This window comes from Labeo rohita, chromosome 16 (assembly GCF_022985175.1).
Source record: "Labeo rohita strain BAU-BD-2019 chromosome 16, IGBB_LRoh.1.0, whole genome shotgun sequence".
NCBI lineage: Eukaryota > Metazoa > Chordata > Actinopteri > Cypriniformes > Cyprinidae > Labeo > Labeo rohita.
The window spans coordinates 23,261,701-23,283,161 of record NC_066884.1 but is presented as its reverse complement, the minus strand read 5'-3'; the positions used below and the strand labels follow the sequence as shown (position 1 = coordinate 23,283,161).

Genomic DNA, 21,461 nt, shown 5'->3' with positions numbered 1-21,461 from the left:
TTTTGAACAATTTAAAGTTAATATTAAAATATATTTGGACAATAATAAAAAAAAGTAAAAATTTAAAAGCAAAATAAAAAAATTCTATATAGCTGTTTAATAAGTACAAGTGATTTACGTAAAAAGCCTTTCTCTCCGTGTTTTCTTCTCTTTTTTTATGTATTTATTGTTTTCTTTTTTTATATGCATTAAATCTGACGTGTAATGTGACCCTGGACCACAAAACCAGTCTTAAATAGGGTATATTTGTAGAAATAGCCAACAGTATGGGTCAAAATTATTTTTCTTTTATGGCAAAAATCATCAGGATATTAAGTAAAGATCATGCTCCATGAAGATGTTTTGTAAATGTCCTACCGTAAATATATCAAAACTTAATTTTCGATTAGTAAAATGCATTGCTAAGAACCTTATTTGACTTTAAGGATGATTTATCCCAATATTTTTTTTTTTTTTGCACCCTCAGATTTCAGATTTTCAGTTGTATCTCAGCCAAAGATTATTGTATCTCAGTGGAAAGATTATTTATTCAGCTTTCAGATGAGTATAAATCTCAATTTTTTAAAAAAAAGACCCTTGTGACTAGTTTTGTATAGTATGTTTCGTTTTTATTACATTAAAAAAAAAAGTTGTCTCGATACACCAGAGTGTGATGACAAGTGTATTTTTGTGGGTGAACCCGTGAATCATTTACTCAACCGATTCATCATTCATTCAGTTCGTTCACAAATGAGATGATTCAGAACACTGACTCGCTCAGTGAAGGGGGCGTATTCGTTCAGCAAGTCCAACCAATGAAATGTTCCTTCACATCCCTTACTCGAATTCCATTGGCTCTTGCTATAATCAGTCTTTGAATGCGGCGAGTGAGAATGATTCGTTCATTACAAGATTCGTTCATGACCGAAACGCCACTAGTGGGCTCTACCTGGAGGTTTGTTTAATGTCAGAGCGAGCAAATTGTTTTGCATTATTGTAATAATCAAGGAAGTATATATTTCAAGGGCACACGTAGATATTAAAATATACATTTGTGCCGTAACGAGTCTCTTTTCTGCATCTTATGTGCTGCTGTCTTTTGTCATTCATGATTGTGTTGGTGTTGTGCTCGGCTTACTCATTACAGTATGAACTTCTCTAAATTTCAACAACAGTTCAAAACCAATAAAAGCAGTGGGTGGACACTTATATAAAGCACATACACACGGGTAACGGTGACCTGGTTTGTCTACACTTGATCTTTGCGGTCTGCGACTTCCCCATATTGCTCTGCAAACAGTAAGTAACAGTTACTGCTCGTTGGCCTCTGAATGCCATTGAACTCTAAATCAGCACAGTATGACAGTTGCAATCTATGTATAAGTGGGAAAGATTCAATGCATTATTTATATGCAGGGCATTAGAAGCACTGCCTATGTACTTTCACTTTTGTTGTTACAATGATGGTGACTCAAAACCAAATTCCTGTTTTTAGACATGTAGTATTTTTATTTTCATAAAAGATTTTCTTTTGATTTCATTTAGATGGCACAGTCAGGCACTCATAACAGTTTAGTCACGAAATATGCATTACAACACTAGCTCTTAAGCTTTTTATGTACTTTTATTGGTACGTCTGTTGTAATAAAACACAAATATGATGTCATTTTTACGTTATACAACTTTATCTCTAAACTTTATCTCTCTCAGTTTTGTTATTTCAGTTAAGATTGTGTAAATATAACAAAATATATTTTAAGACTTATTGGGGCCCCATGGAAGTTTCCGAGGGCCTCTGGTTGAGAACCACTGTATTACAGTGCATGCACAAAGACAGTGATTCGTGACATAATTGCTCTGTTTGTTTTCTCAGTGGCAAGAATTGGCAGACTCTCCACCAAAGGCTCAGTGTTGCTACTGTGTGACATGCAAGAAAAGTTCAGACCCAATATTTTTCAGTTCACAAACGTCGTGAGCAATGCTGCAAGATTGCTACAGGTACAACCTGCACCATCATTTTTCTGCAGTTGCCATACAACACAGTTTATAGTCACCCGTATATTAAATGTGCTGTCATTACGTCATCTTGTCAGTTGTTTCTATGCATTGTCTGTATCCCTAGTCCCTTGTTTATTCTGCACAGTTAAACAGCCCACTGTTCTTCAGAAAAATCCTTCAGGTCCCACCAAGTCAGTTTATTTCAGCATTTTTGTGTATTTGAATCCTTTCCAGTAATGACTGTATTGTAATGTATGATTTTGAGATCCATCTTTCCACATTAAGGACAATTGAGGGACTCATATGCAACTATTAAAGAAGGTTCAAACACTCACTGATGCTCTGATGGGGGGGTGAAAACTTTTTGAATTTGAAGATCAGGGTCAATTTAAGTTATTTTGTCTTCTGGGAAACATGTAAGCATCTTCTGTAGCTTTTGAAGGGCAATAATAAATGAAAGAAATATGATATTTAGGCAAAATAAGAAAAATGTAAAAAATCTTCATTTTGTTCAAAAGTTTACACCCCTGACTCCTAATGCATCGTGTTTCCATCTGGAGCATCAGTGAGCATTTGAACCTTTTGTAGTAATTGCATATGAATCCCTCAGTTGTCCTCAGTGTCAAAAGATGAGTCTCAAAATCATACAATCATTGTTAGAAAGGGTTCAAATACATAAAAATGCTGATAAATCAAAGAATTTGTGGGACCTGAAGGATTTTTCTGAAGAACAGCTGGCAGTTTAACTGTTCAGGACAAACAATGGACTCATGAACAACTATCACTAAACAAACAAACAAACAAACAAACAAACAAAAAAAACAGCTGTGGATCATTCAGGAAACAACACAGTATTAAGAATCAAGCATATATAAATTTTTGAACACGGTCATTTTTATTAATTTTACTATTTTCTCTTGTCGACTATATGTAAACATCTATTATATCTTATTCAAGTCAGTACTAAATAAAAAAACAACATGCATTTTGTACGATTCCTCTTATTTTGGTTAAATAATTAACATTTTGCAGATTCTGCAAAGTGTATGTAAACTTTTGACCTCAACTTTATGTTTCTCTTCCAGGCATGTCGAATTTTAAGCATCCCTCAGATTTTAACCGAGCAGTACCCTAAAGGTTTGGGCCCCACTGTTCCTGAGCTAGGAGCTGAGGGCTTGAAGCCTCATACAAAAACCAGTTTCTCCATGATGACGGAGAGTGTGCAGAGCTCACTCAAGAGCCTGGGAGACCCTCAGCAAGTCATACTATGTGGAATCGAGGCTCAAGCGTGCATTGCGGTAACGTCAAATGGATGTTTAAACTGTTTCCATGGCACTTATTATTATCAGCCACACATTTGCTATCTCCTGTTCATGACCTTGTTCTTGTTCTGCTGTAGTGCACAACCTTTGATCTCCTGGAGCGAGGCATGGAGGTTCATATTGTGGCAGATGCTGTCTCCTCTCGAAGGTATAATAATTATTTGGTTTAAAATTTATAAAATCAAAAACCACTGTGTTATGTCACAAAGTATGAAAAATGTGTTTTAAATCATTGCAAACACAAGACTCCTACATACCCTATCTTGACTCACACCCACATCTTTTCAAACACAAACTCAAGTCAAGTGATGGATGGCATCTATAAGCTTTTTTCTAAAGGTCTATAGAAACAGGAGGAATTTTACTGTGTTTGCTTACAGATATGTGTATATTTGTTGAGGTGGTTGTGTAGAATCTGCTTTGTCCTTTGAGCCAATTCTTAAGTGATTCTCAGGGTTTTCTATATCTGTCTGTCATTTTCAGTCAGACGGATCGTCTTTTTGCACTGTCACGACTAAAGCAGAGTGGGGCGTTTCTCACCACTACAGAGGGAGTATTATTACAACTAGTGCAGGATGCCAAGCACCCCAACTTTAAAGAGGTACCTGTTCACCTGTCTGCTGAACCTTAAAGGCGTTCTGCCATCATCTAATACTCAGGCACTCTAAATACATCAGATTTTTTCTTTTGCATATTTTATAAACATAATTACATTAGTGCTGTCAAAATTAGTGCATTAACACAGGCGATTAATTTGTCCAATTTAATGGTGTTAAAATATCTGAAAATAATCTGAAAAGACTTTTCAGATCATATATGACAATGTTAGCATCCATTACTTTTAATTGTTGGAGAAAACTGGTTAATTTTGAGCTTTTTTGCTCTATTTTCATCTTCCGGGTTTAAAATCTACTTTGTGCTGACGTCACAGTTTGTGCCTGTGCATTTATTTGTGTTGTTAACTCAATGGGAGCGAAATGAAACTGTCTGTCAGCGCACCACGCCCACTTTTGCAACATTTTTTAAAACTATGGTGAGAACTAACCAGTGCTGAAACAGGGGGGTTTCATGACCCTTTAAAGAGGGAATGAAACTACTAGCATGCGTGTCAGATCCGTATTACGTTCAGCAGCGGCAGCTCTTAAAGTAATAGCAACCAAGTAACCTAATAACCCAGCTGCTGTGATGTCTGTTAATCAAAGAACAAAATTCTATAACTTAACTTTTGTCTATATTTTATTTAGTATTAAGTGTGTAATAACTTTATTTAATTTTTGTATTTTTGTATTTATTTAATTTTTGACCGTTAGCATTTTGCTCAAAAATGACCAAAGATTTTCAATATTGACAAAATGACAATGGTCATTTTTTGAGCAAGATGCTATCGGTCTAATCAGATTCAATGATCTATGCCAAGGTATGCTGAAAGTGCTACCACCAGACCCGGAGATCGGCTGAATGGATTAGAAAACGGTAAAACACAACTGTTTAACTCTAGGGGAGTTGAACAATGAGCCTATTTTCAAAAAAAGTGGAGTGTTCCTTTAAATTCACTTCAATTTAAAGTTTTATAATTTAATACATGTTAAAATTGATAGCTCTGTCATGTTGAATGACTATAGTCAATGATTATTAGTTTCCTAGTCATCAATAATATTGGTATCAGTTATACTCACCTTCAGTCACAAAAAAATATATTTAACAAATACTAAAAATATAATGTCTTTTTGTTGTTTTTACATTAATTGAATGATGGAATGTGAAATTATTGTATATAAAAGTATATTTAAAAACTTTAATGTTAGGTGGGATTTATCACGATTAATCACGATTCCAGAAAAATGATTAATTAACTATTTTTTTAATCGATTGAAAGCACTAATATATATGAATTTAAATGCATATATTTTTTTATATTCATATTATGAATTCAAATATAATCTGTATATAATTTGTTTACGAATTTATATTTATAGTAGTGCTGTCAATCGATTAAAAAATTAACTAATCACACTTTTTTTCTGAAATTAATTTAGATTAATCCCACCTAAAATTAAAGTTTTTAAATACACTTTTATAATGCAGTAATTTCACATTTGATCTTTAAATTTTTTTTATTAAAAAAAGAATATTTAAATGAGAATTCTTTAAATTTAAGAATTTTAATGCATATTTAACACAAAGATACTGTAAATACATATTGCACAAAAGTTGTCTTTATTTCTTTTCTCTTTTAGTGTTAAGAAAAGAGCTTGAATATTTTATTAAACATCTTGTATTCAGCTGATGAAAATAAAAAAGATGTGTTTGGACTTTTGGGGAACTATCCTTTTTTTAAGAACTTGTGGAAATAATATGATTCAGCAAGGGTTTTCTCATCCCTGGTTGTTTGTGTCAGGTTCGTTTGTGCCTTTATGAGGAGCTGCTGAGGAGGTTGGGATTTTGCAGTGATTAGGTTTGCATTCGGCTATTGTTCCGTTCATGTTCTGACCTGTCCTCTTTCATTTTCTTCGCACACAGATCCAGAAGCTCCTGGCTCACCCCTCCCCTGATACAGGCCTGCTGGCCTTCTTCAGCTCTCTGTAGGGCCAGTCACACACCACACCCTACAGACATAATTACATGAAATTACTAGAAATCAGCACAAACCGCTTTCTGAACCTGTTGGAGTCACGTGAGCTCTGAGCATGTGTGCGTATTCAAATAAACTTACTTGCCAAAGAAAAGAATTTTTGAAATTTAGAATTTTTTTAAATGGTTCTAATTTTGTGAGATCAAGACAGTTGTAGTTAACAAATGGAAACTCCATGTTTTTGATTATTTTATGTTTGATTATAAAGCATTCACAGTGTGTTTTAGCATACGGCCTAAATGTGTATTATATGTATAAAATAAAAATGAATAAACTCTGAAAATGCATACTTCATTGTTAGTTCATGATGTAAAGTGATATTAATGCATAACACCTCGCTGTAAATCGTTACCAAATGATTGTATTCCTCCCTCAGTATGAAATAAAACTTTCCACGTCAGCCTCTTGATTATGCATGTGGTGTTGGTATGTATGTGTGATACATAACATTTTTTTTTTTTTTACCTCACTGCTTTATTACACGTGTGCCAACTGTGAAATCCACCGGGATCTTAAGATCAGTGTGTCATAGGACCAAGAAAATCTGAATGGAAATTATTACAGAGGGTTCCCGTCTGGTGCTCCTGTTTCAGCAGAGAAACAGGAACTTACTCAACAGTAAACCCTACAAGCGCAGCCTATGGCATGCCGTTTTAGCTTAAAATATTCTGTGTTACTCGTCATAATTGCGTTTTTACTAGTAATAAGTAGTAATAATTCTTACTAGTAAAATTCAGTTGTAGAGCTCTGTAATTAAAAATTAATGGAAGTCAATGGAGACATATGACTAGTTAAAATTCATTTGTAGAGCTCTCTAATTCAATTCTTACTAGTAACAGTTGTAATTAGAGAGGTCTCTAATTCAATTATTACTAGTAACAATTCCAGTTAGAGAGCTCTACAAATGAATTTTACTAGTAAAAATTACAATTAGAGAGCTCTACAGTTGAATTCTTACTAGTAACAATTCCAGTTAGAGAGCTTTCTAAATCAATTTTTACTAGTAACAATTCCAATAAGAGAGCTCTTTAAATCAATGTTTACTAGTAATAATTTCAATTAGAGAGCTCTTCAATTACATTTTTACTAGTAACAATTCCAATAAGAGAGCTCTCTAATTTAATTCTTACTAGTAAAAATGCAATTACAGAGATCTATAATTCAAGTTTTACTAGTAAAAAAACACATTAAAGATATGTTTAATTGCAGAGCTCTGTAATTAAATTAAAGAGCTCTCTAAATCAGTTCTTACTAGTAATAATTGAATTAGGGAGCTCTCTAAATGGAATTCTTACTAGTAAAAACTGAATTAGAGAGCTCTCTAACTGAATTAAAGAGCTCTCTAATTCAGTTGTTACTAGTAATAATTGCATTAAAGAGCTCTAATTGTAATTATTACTAGTAAGAATTCAACTGTAGAGCTCTGTATCTCAATTGTCACTAGTAAGAATTCAGTTGTTACTAGTACAAATTGCATTAGAGAGCTCTCTAATTCTAATTGTTACTAGTAAGAATTGAATTAGAGAGCTCTCTAATTGCCATTGTTACTAGTAAAAATGTAATTATAGAGCACTCTAATTCAATTATTACTAGTAACAATGCCAATTAGAGAGCTCTCTAATTCAATTCTTACTAGTAACAATTCCAGTTAGAGAGCTCTACAAATGAACTTTAACTAGTCATATGTCTCCATTGACTTCCATTCATTTTTAATTACAGAGCTCTACAACTGAATTTTTACTAGTAAAAATTACAGTTAGAGAGCTCTACAGTTGAATTCTTACTAGTAACAATTCCAGTTAGAGAGCTCTCTAAATCAATTTTTACTAGTAATAATTTCAATTAGAGAGCTCTTCAATTACATTTTTACTAGTAACAATTCCGAATAGAGAGCTCTCTGATTTAATTCTTACTAGTGAAAATGCAATTACAGAGATCTATAATTCAATTTTTACTAGTAAAAAAACACATTAAAGATATGTTTAATTGCAGAGCTCTGTAATTAAATTAAAGAGCTCTCTAAATCAGTTCTTACTAGTAATAATTGAATTAGGGAGCTCTAATTCAGTTGTTACTAGTAATAATTGCATTAAAGAGCTCTCTAACTTTAATTCTTACTAGTAAAATTTGAATTAGAGAGCTCTCTAATTCTAATTGTTACTAGTAAGAACTAAATTAGAGAGCTCTATAATTCAGAACTTACTAGTAAAAATACAATTGCAGAGCTCTCTAAATATAACTGTTACTAGTAAGAATTGAATTAGAGAGCTCTCTAATTGCCATTGTTACTAGTAAAAATGTAATTATAGAGCACTCTAATTCAATTATTACTAGTATAAATGCAATTACGACGAGTAACACTTAGAATATTTTAAGCTAAAACGGCTTGCCATAGCAGCCATGAGAGGAGGAGAAACACCGCGTTCTCAAATGTCAAAAGGAGGGTGGAGTATATGACGTTCAACACTGGCAGAACGGGAGGGAGAAAGAGAAAGAAAGGGAAGAACTTTTTCCGACAGTTTTTTCTTCTTCTCCAAAACAGAACTTTCATACAAAACGTGTTAACTTAGACGCTTCAGGTAGCGAATGAATGCAGCGATAGATACAAGACAAGAAGGACGAAGAATAAACAAGCGTTTGCTGAGATCCCTCAGATGTCTCGGTGCAACAGATGACAGCATTAAAAATTAACACAGTGTGAAGCCTGTGGCCTTTTGTCAGAACAGAGGTATGTTTCCACTCATCTTTTGTACTTAAACACGCATATTAATCTCGTACAGTAGGCTATTTTCGAAATAATAGGCATGGACGTGTATCCAACATTTGATCCACAGCTTGCAGTAACTATTAAGTCGCTGTTTGTTCGTCAGATCTTTACGTAATGGCTTTTAAATTAAGCTTTCTATTACAACATACATTTAAATCATATTGTTGTGCAAACTTATGGCGGTATTGACTTGGTTTCACATCTTGGCTGGGTCGCATGGGTTAACACACGGTATTACATAATGTTTTGTTTTCTCTGCACCTCAGACGTCCCCTTCAGCATGACTTCTGAACTGGACTCCAGTTTGACCAGCATTGACTGGCTTCCTCAGCTGGGAATCAGCACCTTGAGATCAGGGAAAGAAAGAGTGGAGCGAAAAAAAGAACGGGGAAGAGAGAAGGACATCCCTCCCATACCTACACCGTCCCCTGGAACTAACTCCAAAGTGAAGCCTCCTCACAGCTACGCCACTCTCATAGCCATGGCTATAAGCTCTGCTCCTGAAATGAAGCTGAGCTTGAATGATATTTATACATGGATCAGCAATACATTTCCTTATTACAGCAGAGCAGGAAGAGGATGGAAGGTAAAGGCCAGACTACTACCTGCTACATGACCACTTCCTGATGCTAAATATTGTGTTGAGGCATAGTTGTGCTCGAACAGGGTCTGTGGTTTGGATTTACATCGTCATTTATTTTATTTGTTTAATAAACAAGTATATATGTATATCACCAAGTTAAACATCAGAACATCAGGATAATCCTTAACTTTTAATACAAATACAAACAAAAAGAAAGAAAAAAGAAACTGAAAGAAATGAAACTTTTTTAAGAATTTTGCCATAATATTTTGTTTCATTATTTCTATATTTCAAAATATAAAAATATAGAAATATAAAGAAAGTTAAACATCAGGATGATACAACTTCCCTAAAATAAATTAAAAAAAAAAAAAAAGAACAAAATCTTAAAGAAATGGAACTTCTGAAAAGGAAACCTTATTAAGTATTTTGCCATAATATTAAAAAAAATCTAGATTTTAAAATATAGAAATATAAAGAAAGTCAAACATCAGGATGATATAACTTTCCTGAAATAAAGATAAAAAATAAAGAACAAAAATCCTCATTAAGGAAATTAAACTCCTGAAAAGGAAACCTTATTAAGTATTTTGCCATAATATGTTTTTTTTTTATTATTTCTATATTTTAAAGTATAAAAATATAGAAATATAAAGAAAGTCAAACATCAGGATGATACAACTTTCCTGAAATAAAGATAAAAATTAAAGAACAAAAATCCTCATTAAAGAAATTTTCATTAAAGAAATATATTTTATTTATTTATTTATTTATTTATTTTTTAATATATAGAAATATAAAGAAAGTGAAACATGTCAGGATGATACAACTTTCCTGAAATAAAGAAAAAAATCCTCATTAAAGAAATAAAACTCCTAAAAAAAAAAAAGGTTATTAAGTGTTTTTCTATAGTATTTTTTAATTATTTCTATATTTTAAAATATAGAAATATAAAGAAAGTTAATCATGTCAGGATGATACAACTTTCCTGAAATAATCCTCATTAAAGGAATGAAAAGAAAACTTTATTAAGTATTTTGCCATAATATTTAAAAAAAAAAAAATTCTATATTTTAAAATATAGAAATATAAAGAAAGTTAAACATGTCCGGATGATACAACTTTCCTGAAATAAAGAAAAAAATCCTCATTAAAGGAATGAAACTCTTGAAAAGAAACCTTATAGAAAGATTACATATTAAAAGTATTTGCCATAATATTTTTATTATTATTATTTCTATATTTTAAAATGTCAGATAATTTGACCATCTTGTCTTGTTGACAAGGCAAGGTTCAGGTTGTAAATGATCACTCTGAACCCCTCAAAAAACTTCTATATATTTTGTTTTCTCAAAAATATCCGTAATATTTATTAAATTATATGTTATTAAATCATGATATATGGTAAAAGTACTATACTAAAAATACTTAAAAATAATGATTGATCCTATGTATCCTATTGTCAAAATACACCTGTGTATTACTACTGAGGTGTCAAACTGAACAGACTACTTTAAGTATTGTGTACTTAAAATTTGTATATGATTCATCAGACAGATTTATAGCAGATTTGATGTCAGTATGAAATGACAGTTTGTAGGCGTGTAGTGATATTTTACAGGAACTGTGTTGCAATCTCTTCTACTTCACACTTAAAGGCAAGAGTGATGATAGATACGTGATGATATGCTTTTTAGCGGGAAATGGTGCTGATTATCTGAGGAATCTGGGCATGTTTAAAGAGATGTTAACTGTATATTGTGAAATATTATAACAATTTAAAGCAACTGTTTTCAATTTTAATATATTTTAAAATGAATTTTCAGAATTACAGAATTTTCATCAGTTATTACTCCAGTCTTTAGTGTTCTTTAGAAATGATGCTAATTTGCTGTTCAAGAAACGTTCTTATTATTATCAATGTTGATATTTTTATTTAATATTAATGCTTAATATTTTTGTGGAAACCACACATTTTTTCAAGATTCTGACAAATAGCAAGTTCAAAAGAAAAGCAATAGAAACTAGAAATCTTTTGTAATATTGTAAGTATTTTACTGTTATTTTTGAACAATTTAATGCAGACTTGCCGAATAAAATAATTAATGTCTTTAAAAAAAACTTACTTTGTATAATAATGCATGTCAAATGCATAGATGCATATAGACACATCTCTGTTTTGTCTCCTAGAACTCAATTCGACACAATTTGTCCCTTAATAAATGTTTCCGGAAAGTTCCTCGACCACAGAGTGATCCTGGGAAGGTGATGTAGCCAAATTATATTATTATTTTGTTCATTAATATCTGAGATGTCTTCATTTTAAACAGAAAGGATTATTACAGCCATTAACTGTTTCAACACTCCCAAATCCACTGTTTTGCTTACTACTACTAAAGCTAAAATAATCACTTGTTTTAGGGGTCATATTGGACTATGGATGTACCGCCTGACTCAGCTCAACCCAGAGGAGTCAAACGTCCTTATCCCAAAGAGGAAGAGGTAAGAGTACATCACATAAAGCATACTCATCACATCTGTGAGATCAGTATTTCGCTTACCGACATCCGTTGTTTCAGGATCCATCCTCAGTGGCCCAAGTGCCTGTCAGTCAAGCAGAGCCACTCCCACCTCAACCAGACACCAAAAGCATGTTCTCTCCCCCTCCCTGCAAGGTTCAAAGTCATTTCTTCTGCTTTTTTATTTCTCTGAAGGATTAGGATCCTCTTATAGCAGAGCTTGAGGTCTAAAAATGAGGAAATGAGAGTGTGAGGTAAAGAAGAGAGAGCTAGTGACTGATAGACTTTATATTTACTTTCAGTTGTGAATTTAAATGCATACATCACCTTAAAGGAATAGTTCTGTTATGTAATTCTGTTATCATTTTCTCACCCTCATGTCATTGAAAACCTATACGGTATTTTTAGATTTTTATCGATGGAACAGAAAGAAGAAAAGTCTTGATAGCTCTTTTGACAATGACAGTTCACCCAAAAATGAAAATTCTGTCATTAATTACTCACCCTCATGTCGTTCTAAACCCTTAAGTTTTTCATTCATCTCCGCAACAGAAATTAAGATATTTTTGATCAAATCCGAGAGCTTTCTGACCCTGCATAGACAGCAACACAACACGTTCAAGGCCCAGCAAGGAAGTAAGGACATAATAAATATAGTCCAGGAAGCTATGAGAATACTTTTTGTGCAAAAAGTAAACAAAATAACATTTCCTGCATCAGCAGCACCGCACAACATGTCAAAGACTGACACGGATGAGAAGTTGTTGTTCAGTAAAGTCGTTAGTTTTCTTTGCGCACTGAAAGTATACTTGTAGCTTTGTAAAATTATGGTTGAACCACTAATTTGCATGGACTGTTTTACTTTCTAGGCTTTGAACATGTCAGTTGCATTGCTGTCTATGCAGGGTCAGGAAACTCTCAGATTTCATCATAAATACCTTAATTTGTGTTCCGAAGGTGAACGAAGGTTTTACCGTTTTGGATCAACATGAGAGTGAGTAATTAATGACAGAATTTTCATTTTTGGATGAACTATCCCTTTAAAGTCAAGATTAAAAATGGACGTAGCAACTGATATTTTTTTTCATATTGTAATGCACATATGTAACAAAATATCAAAAAAGATAAAATGTTTAGAGGTGATTTTTTTCTGTCCTGCAGACGTCAACAGACAAATCACAAGTCACATTATCACTGAAAGATGACATTGAATTATTAGAAAATAGACGCCAACTGCAAAATGGTGCTTATATTGCCATTAATCTCATTGGTTCTTATATATAATGTAATCAACACTGACATCAAACAGAGGTCCCATATTAAAAAGGTGTCAACTTAAGAGCCGGGGCCAGTTTATTAACATCTTGTGCCAGCACAAACCCTCTTTTGGCATTAAAAAAATACTGTCAGGATTTACTTTGCATTGGTAGATTGCATTGCTCATAATAGAAATGAACTGGCTGTGTCTGTGTTGTTTAATTTGTGCATTGTCAGTAGATCGCCTGCACAAACTTTCCACTCCGTCTGCGCTTTTTTGGCATTTCGGTGGCTTGCTTAGCAAATCATTACCCCTAGTGTGGTTGCTTTTGTCTTTGTTGAAAGTTAAACCACTTTGATTTGTTTTTTGTGGAAAAGAGCTGCTTGAACATTTTTCAAAAATTCTCCTTTTTCAATTCAGGTTGGATTTGCTTATTACAATACATATGACAATAAAAAAAAAAAAAACAGAAGACAAAAAAATAAGTGATTTGAACTCAATTTTGTGCTTAGTGGAAGAAAATAAGTTTTGTGTGAGGATGAGATAATAATGCCAGAATTTTAATTTTTGGCTGAACTTCCATTAAAGGGTTAGTTCACCCAAAAATGTAAATTCTGTAGTTAATTACTCACTGTCATGTCGTTCCAAACTTGTAAGACCTTTGTTCATCTTCAGAACACAAATTAAGATTTTTTGATGAAATAAAAGAACTTTCTGACCCTGCATAGACAGCAACAAAACTGACACATTCAAGGCAGAGAAAGGTCGTATTTAATCAGAAATATCTTAATTTGTGTTCTGAAGATGAACGAAGGTCTTACGGATTTGGAACAAGATGAGTAATTAATGACAGAATTTTCATGTTTAGGTGAACTATATCAGTGATGTATATTATATTGTGTATCCAAGTAACTCTTAAATTAATCTCTTCAGACATTGTTTACACAGCAACGTCCAAGCATTCCGGTACCTACATCTCTTCCTTCGAACCTTCATGCTGATGCCCCTCTCAGATTCTCCTTTGCTGATTTAAACCTGCCAGATCTGTACAACTCCTTCCAGTCCCTCTGTCGCTCTGTGAGAGATAGAGTCACCTCACAATGTAAGTAAATCTGATTATGCCACTCTTTTACTTTGGTTTATCAGAAACAGTTTTGATTCAAAATCAAGTAGATGTGTCTGTGTAGGTGTGCTTTAGGGCTGCCCTCGACTAAGGATTTTTCTGGTTGACTAGCAGTCTTTTATTTTAAGCATTAGTCGATGATTAGTAGCACGTTTATTAATAAACCACATAAATCATAATAATGAGCCTTTTATTGTCTACATAGCCTAATAAGCGCTCAACCACACAAAAAAAAATTGCCATCACCGTGGCAGATAAAATAATTATTCATGTGTCAGGGAAAAAAGCAAGGAGACTGCATTAATGTTTGATTAATTTATTGATAAACTTTCTTTGTTTTTGGCTTAAGAGATAAAGGCAGTACTGACTTGTCATCTCCGCTGTAGTGATGCACCTGTATGCATATTTAATACGGATGACATAATATTTGTTTTCTATTTGAATCGGCTGATTCAAAAGTAGACATTTCACTCTCTATAGACATGTCATTTTCATGTCATGACAAGTACACACAGGGTTTTGAAGTTGCACGCTCAAGTTCACAGAGACTGAGACGGCAGAAAGTGCATCCTGTTTGCTTTAATTACTTTACAAAAGCGCAACGTTTTGTTGTTACTGTGCGTGCACAAAAATAAACATAGTCTTTACAGATTCAAAAGATGTATTCAGGGCTCGACAATAAGGAGTGCCCGATGGCCCGGGACGCTCTGGACAGTTGACGAATATGTCACTGGCCCGATCGGGCCACTGCCGCGTCGTCACGAAAGTTTATCAATTGCATGTGTTTTTTAACCTTGATATAACATTTTAAGCAATCACAGAGAGACGCATCTCTGATGGACAAATAGCCTACAAAAGTTTTAGCTTTTAATTAATTATTTTAATTTATACAGTGGAGACAGATGCACCGATCGACTGGACATATTTCAACCGATCTCTTTTTCTGGGCTTGCACACAAACTTTTCTTTTCATTTGCCCATGTATGATGTATTTAAAGTAGCGTTCATAAGCACGGAGCTGCTTTGTTTACAGAGGTAACCATAGAAATGTAATATCACTAGCTCTGTCCGAAATCGTATCACTCGTTCACTCATTCACTAATCCCTATAAAGTGAATGGCCGTTGAGTGGACTATATCAGAAGGAGTGAACGAAATTAAGTGAACGGATTTGGACGGTGACGTATACACTTCGCAAAAACCATCTTTGTCACATATGTACTTTTATATTACATGTACCTTATTTTAAAAAATAAAAATTAATAGCAATAGCACTTTAAATTACTTTATATTTTAATTATACATACCTCCGCGTCAGCTTTATGGTTTCATAAATGGTATTAATTTGTTTTTAAATGCTTATATGCTCATAATCATTAAATACTATTAAACTGTGAACAAAAATAAATACACATTAACACGTTCATAATTTTATGTATTTATTGTTTGTAGTATCTTTGAACTCTCCCTGGAAGCGTGTATGCCAATGGTCGTAGAGCGCCATCATGCAACCGTTAATTTTACAGAATGAAAACGCTACCAAAGAACAATTTTAAATATCCACCATGTTACCATCATTTTTTGTAAATTAACAAATATGCCAGCTCAGTAAATTATATTCAGTAAATAAGCGCCACCTGCTGACAAAGACTGAGTTTGCGTTCTTTCTGCTGTTTTTCCCAGAAGCACCTTTTCATTTTTAATAAAATATTAATAATAATTTTTAAAAAATTGAATAAATAATGTTTGGACTTTAGTTGGGCTAGTCGGTTTAGGTGTGGTATCGAAATTGGAATCGAGAATTGTACAATTTCATATGGTGTGTAAAATTTTAGTGTCATGCCAGTAGACCGGGCCAGTAGAAAAAATCCTTAGCGTTGAGCCCTGTGTATTACTATTATCTATCTGACCAAAAATTACGGAGTATTTTAAAAGCAAGTGAATGCACCGTGGCCTCCATTTGTCATGCAGTGAGCGCACTACTATTCAGCTACCACACTCCGCACGGACTCTTGAACAGCACACATTTTTCTGTATTTAAGGTAAAAGAATGATAGGTGAGTGTTTGGATGTCCTATATTACCACATAAACCAGCTGTTAACAATTTGTCCGTCACCCTGTGGATTTTTTTTTCTGCGACTAATAAAAAACCTAATGGTTAGTCGACTATTAGGGGGCAGCCCTAGTGTGCTTAATGATTCATAATCTCGCTCTCACTCTTTCTCATAGCGGACGTTTCCAGTTTACTTGGACTTACCCATGACAGTACACCGCTCCACACGCCAACCCTGCCTCCTCTCTCTCCCTGCCCCTGTCCAAACCCCAACATTAACCAGTACGCCAACCCCAACCCTACTCTCAACCCAAACTTCAATACCAATGGCACCTTTAACCCAAATACACCCAATAACAACTCTAGCTTTATGCACAACCTAAACCCAAACCAGAACTCTAACCTCCATCTAAACTCCAACACTGAGCCCGAGAAGCTGCCAAACAGCAATGGTGAGTACAACTGCTCAGTTAGTGACGTGTTGATGGGATAAGAGTGTCCTGATGACCTGATCCTCTTTTTCCTGCTCTCTTTCAGTTGTTCCTGCAGATTGGTTCAGTAATGCTGACTCTTTGCGAGAGAGTTTCAGAATTGCTAGTAGTCTGGACTGGGCTAACATTGATCTGACCAGTCACCCGGGTCTGTACTCAACTATACAATGATATATAATGCACTATTTTAACATCACTGTAATTAATTGTTTCTATCTGTGTTCTCCTGCAGATCTGGTAGAGAGCATGCGTCAGGCCGAGCTCTGTGACTGGGCGTTGGATTCAACGCTGTTCACCTCGCTCTGCGATTCACTCAACCGATTCTTCACTCAGAAGGGTCTCATTAGCTCATCTTCTGGTGGGCCCTCTTTTGGACAAATGGCCCCACCTCCTATCAATATGCCGCCCACTAACTCTCCCAGCCTGGCTAGTTTAACTCAACCCTCTCCACTCATCTACTCCTCCCATCTCCATCCTGGCACCGGTGAACCTCCTCTCCAAAGTCCCAGGAGAACCCTGACCCCTCACACCCAGAACCAGACAGCACAGAGCTCAGCTACAACAAGCCAGCCTCTGACTCCAAACGGTATGTCGACAGTCCCCTTAAATCCTTACAGGACCAAACTTAAAGGGATAGTTCATTTCAGAAAATTCTGTCATTTGATTACTCACCCTAATGTAGTTTTAAACCATTCCATGATTTGATTTCTTCTGTGGAACATCAAGAAGATCTTTTGGAGAATGTTTTAAAGGTCCACTGAAATGCTTTGAAACACTCAGCGTTATTTCTATTTGTTGACGTAATTTCAACTGAAACAGAAAGAGAGGGCAGGACATATCAAGCAGCTCCTCCCCCTTTTTTAAATAGCCAGTAGCGTTTTGTTTATATCAGCTTGGGCCGGAGCCATTGAGCTCGGTAAAGCCGCATTTGGCAGCAGATGGCAGCCACAATCGCATCCATATTATAATAAAATATAGCATTTTGTGTAGAATTCTAATAGACCCGATGCAGCGTCTTTCATTGTATAGACAAAAAAATATAGACATTTTCAATGTTTATTCTATAATGTTCTGCAGACATGTATGGGTTTAGAACGCCATGAGGGTGAGTAAATGATGATTGATTTTAGGGCTGGGTTTTGACACATTTCACGATTCAGTTCAATTATACTTTACAAGCTTGTGATTCAATTAGATTCTGATTTCAATTTGATTCGATTCAATATAGATGATTTTGGATATCATGTACAGTACATTTTTTACGAAGATTTACCATGGTGTTACTATAGTAAAAGTGTAGTAACCATGTTTTTTTGGTGTTTTGATTACCATTTGTATAACCACAGATTAATTACAAATACCTTGGTTAAACTATGGTTACTGTAGCAAAACTATGGTTAATTTGTGATTACCATGGTTTAACTATAGTAACCATGGTTTTTTGCCATATTGATTACCATTTGTATAACCATAGTTTTACTACAAATACAATGGTTAAACTATGGTTAATATCGTAAAAACCATGGTTAATTTTCATGAGGGATGGCAAATTTTCTCAAGCAAAAAAAATCAACTAATACTGTAAAATATACATGAGAGTCAGTTGGTACCACATTACTATAATACTGAAGGTTAAAATTTGAATACCAAAGTACACTAAAAGTTAACTTTAACTTTAAATACATAATTATATTAAAAGTTATATTAAAATTTTTTTGAAATATAAACATTTAAATGGTGGCTTGACGGATTGATTTAAACTTAAATACTGAAGAACAGTAAAAATGATGATTATGTTATATGATGCATATATTTAATAAAATTCCCTTCTCCAGACTTTTTCTAGCTGGCTAACTAGATTATGGTCACCAAGTATGTTTTTTTCTGAGGTAAATGTGACTTTAGGTGACATATTGGCCACGTTCACACTGTCAGTTTTTGGGATTGACAACTGCATTTACTTACAGGTGTGAGTCTCGAAATGTCCCGTTCACACAGTAGCTTACAGTCGCTTTTCGAATATTGTCTGTATGAACGTGCAACAGGAGTAAAGCCTGTATTCCTTACAAGTAACCATATCAACACAGACCAAAGCAGTATCAAAGATGGCCATGTCCGTAAAACTGTTAGTATTAAATAAAAAGTATTGTCACACCCGTAAATAACTGTACTGTGTGTGAACGTAACCGTCTTAAGGACTCAAATAAGGTATTGACAACCGTATTCTATTGCTGTGCGAACGTGGCCATTGTTTACAAGCCGTTATATTGACATCTTTTCGCGGATGAAACACTGAATGAACGATTACATGAGACAGGTACGGATTTCGATAAGCTGTATTCTTTCTTTTAACATACCTTAGGATGTTTATTCATGTTTACGTCGTGCTGTAACTGTATCAAAGCGGAGGAGATGACCAGTTTACGTGTTCTTCTCTCAAATTGAGGCGCTAACCTTACAGCGATCTGTCACTATACGCATTAAACAGCGCCAAAACGGCATATATTCTTTGACTGTTGCAATAAAATGGACAGAATTTTTAATCTGAGACTTTGTTTCATATCAAAAGTAACAAATCACAAAGATTACTGTGATTTATTGGATGGGATGCGCACTACAGTGTTCATTAACTGAAAATAGGCTAGACTAATCTATTGAGCGATTCGCCCAGCCCTAATAGATTTTTCATTTGTGTGTGTGTGATCTCTTCAAGTGCTCTTATTGTCATTCAGAAAGACAACGAGTGTTGATATGTTGGTCGAATTGTGCAAGCATCCTAAAATGATGTCATTATGTCTTTATGCAGCACTTCAAACTCAACCACTGACACCAACAGGCCGTCTACCCTTGAAGAAAACCACCAGTGAGGAAATCCAGGATGATTTCGATTGGGATTCACTGATTGAATAATTCCATTAGCAGATACATTTAAATACAAAGTAAACATGAACCAATTATTGAGAAAAGGCACGAGTATCTGTCAAAAAGGAGGTGAGGCTAACTTGTTTCATTTATATGTGGAACAAAAGCAGCAGCATCATAACAAGGATTATTCAGCTGTTTGTTTCCTTTTAGTTTAGTTCTGCTATATGATTGATACAGCACAGTGGTGCTGCTATAGTCAACTGCATGTCAGATTGCTGGAGAACAATAATAACCAGCACCAAATTGTGAGGACAACCAAAATGTACAATGCAAGTTTGTTCATGAACTGCTCCAGACCTCGAAGGTTGGGGTGGATCAGTCCACGCCAGGCTGCCTTTTACATCAGCGTATTATAATATGTAAATACCGTTAGCACTTCCAAAGCCTTCACCAGTTGACAATGGCTCAGTTTTTGAATGCTGATACAGGCTTTCCTGACACTTTAGATACTGAAAGAAATATTTGAGCAAAGATTGCACTTTTTCAACAAATTGCATGTACACTAACAATTTGTGGGAGAATAACTGCCGTTTAACAATACACTGAGGTATATTATGACAATACGTATGGGTGTATTTTGACTGAAATCAATTATGACATTTATTGCTTTATATTATTCAATTTTGTCACATAGCAAATCCCCTTAGGGAGCTAACGCCTGTCTTCAATTAAAAAATAAAGAAAGAAAAGAAAACGTCTGATGTCTATCGTAAGGGCCTGTGCACCGCTGGTGCGAGGACCCTATTGGAATTGCTGTTTCTTCTTCTTCTCCAAAATGAATTCCATTTTTGAGGGCCTAAACATGCTTGAAAACTCATGAAACTGCACACATGCAAAAAGTGATGAAAATTTACATCTGATATGGGTTTCAGAAGTGGGTGTGGCAAAATGGCTTGATAGTGCCACCTATAAAATTTGAACGAAGTGCCCTTCGACCTACATTTCATGTACATGTACGAAATTTGGTAGACACATGTAACACACCAATACCTACAAAAAAAGTCCCATTACGATGTCCAAAACCCAACTGGAAGTCTGTTATTTTTCATTTTCTCTGGCTTTTTGCCATTTTCAGGCATTGTATTGTAACTCCTCCTAGGTCAGTGTAATCTAAAGCCCTTTGTGACGTTAAATTGCGAAGGTCTTGAGTTTTCGTTAAAGGGCGTGTCCGTGGTGGCCTGACAAATTTCGATGTTTCGCCATTAAACAGGAAGTTGTTATAACTCAGGCATACAATGTCTGATCTGCACCAAAATTCACGTTTGATAAGAGTCCTGTCCTGAACACATGCCTGTGCCCATATTCTGTTATAGTCATAGCGCCACCTGCTGACAACAGGAAGTGGCATGATTTATGCTCTAACGAACTCCTAGAGATTAAATGACATCAACATTATATTTGGTCAGTGTACTCTAAAGGCCATTGCGATGTTAAAATGTGAAGATCTTGAGTTTTCGTTGAAGGGCGTGTTTGAGGCGGCCTGACAAAGTTCGATGTTTCACTATGTAAAAGTAAGTTGTTATAACTCAGCCGTACAATGTTCGATTTGCCCCAAACGTCACCCGTTCGATAAGAGTCCTGTCCTGAAGCCCAACAAACTGGTATAATCATAGCGCCACCTACTGGCAACAGGAAAAATGACTTGTTTTACACAAACTTAAACATGCAATGTCCAATCTGCACTAGACTTCACATTTGCTAAGAGTCCTGGCCTGAAGGCATCTAAAGGCCAATATTTAGTTATAATCATAGCGCCACCTGTTGGCAACAGGATGTGTCATGTTTTACACTAACTTAAACATATCATGTTC

General features: G+C 34.7%; 2 protein-coding genes across 6 annotated transcripts; both read left to right on the top strand.

Annotated features, from left to right (window-relative positions):
• Positions 1–863: 863 nt before the first annotated feature.
• Positions 864–6,331, top strand: isoc2 (isochorismatase domain containing 2). 2 transcript variants are annotated; one of them, XM_051132010.1, is made up of 7 exons: positions 864–934; positions 1,155–1,278; positions 1,853–1,977; positions 3,063–3,275; positions 3,377–3,447; positions 3,783–3,900; positions 5,820–6,331. In XM_051132010.1, coding segments are annotated over exons 2-7 (594 nt in total). In that variant the 5' UTR covers positions 864–934; positions 1,155–1,277; the 3' UTR covers positions 5,886–6,331. The 2 variants fall into 2 exon arrangements, with proteins under 2 accessions (XP_050987967.1, XP_050987965.1); XM_051132008.1 differs by lacking the exon at positions 864–934 and having other exon boundaries at positions 948–1,278.
• Positions 6,332–8,383: 2,052 nt separating this feature from the next.
• On the top strand, positions 8,384–20,454 carry foxj2 (forkhead box J2). 4 transcript variants are annotated; one of them, XM_051131997.1, is made up of 10 exons: positions 8,384–8,659; positions 8,965–9,284; positions 11,472–11,546; positions 11,703–11,783; positions 11,861–11,956; positions 13,992–14,160; positions 16,411–16,686; positions 16,772–16,873; positions 16,958–17,311; positions 19,532–20,454. In XM_051131997.1, exons 2-10 carry the CDS (start codon positions 8,979–8,981, stop codon positions 19,633–19,635), a joined length of 1,563 nt encoding a protein of 520 aa, XP_050987954.1. In that variant the 5' UTR covers positions 8,384–8,659; positions 8,965–8,978; the 3' UTR covers positions 19,636–20,454. The 4 variants fall into 4 exon arrangements, with proteins under 4 accessions (XP_050987954.1, XP_050987955.1, XP_050987956.1 ...); XM_051131998.1 differs by having other exon boundaries at positions 14,007–14,160; positions 19,532–20,451; XM_051131999.1 differs by lacking the exon at positions 11,861–11,956 and having other exon boundaries at positions 19,532–20,452.
• The last annotated feature ends 1,007 nt before the right edge of the window (positions 20,455–21,461 follow it).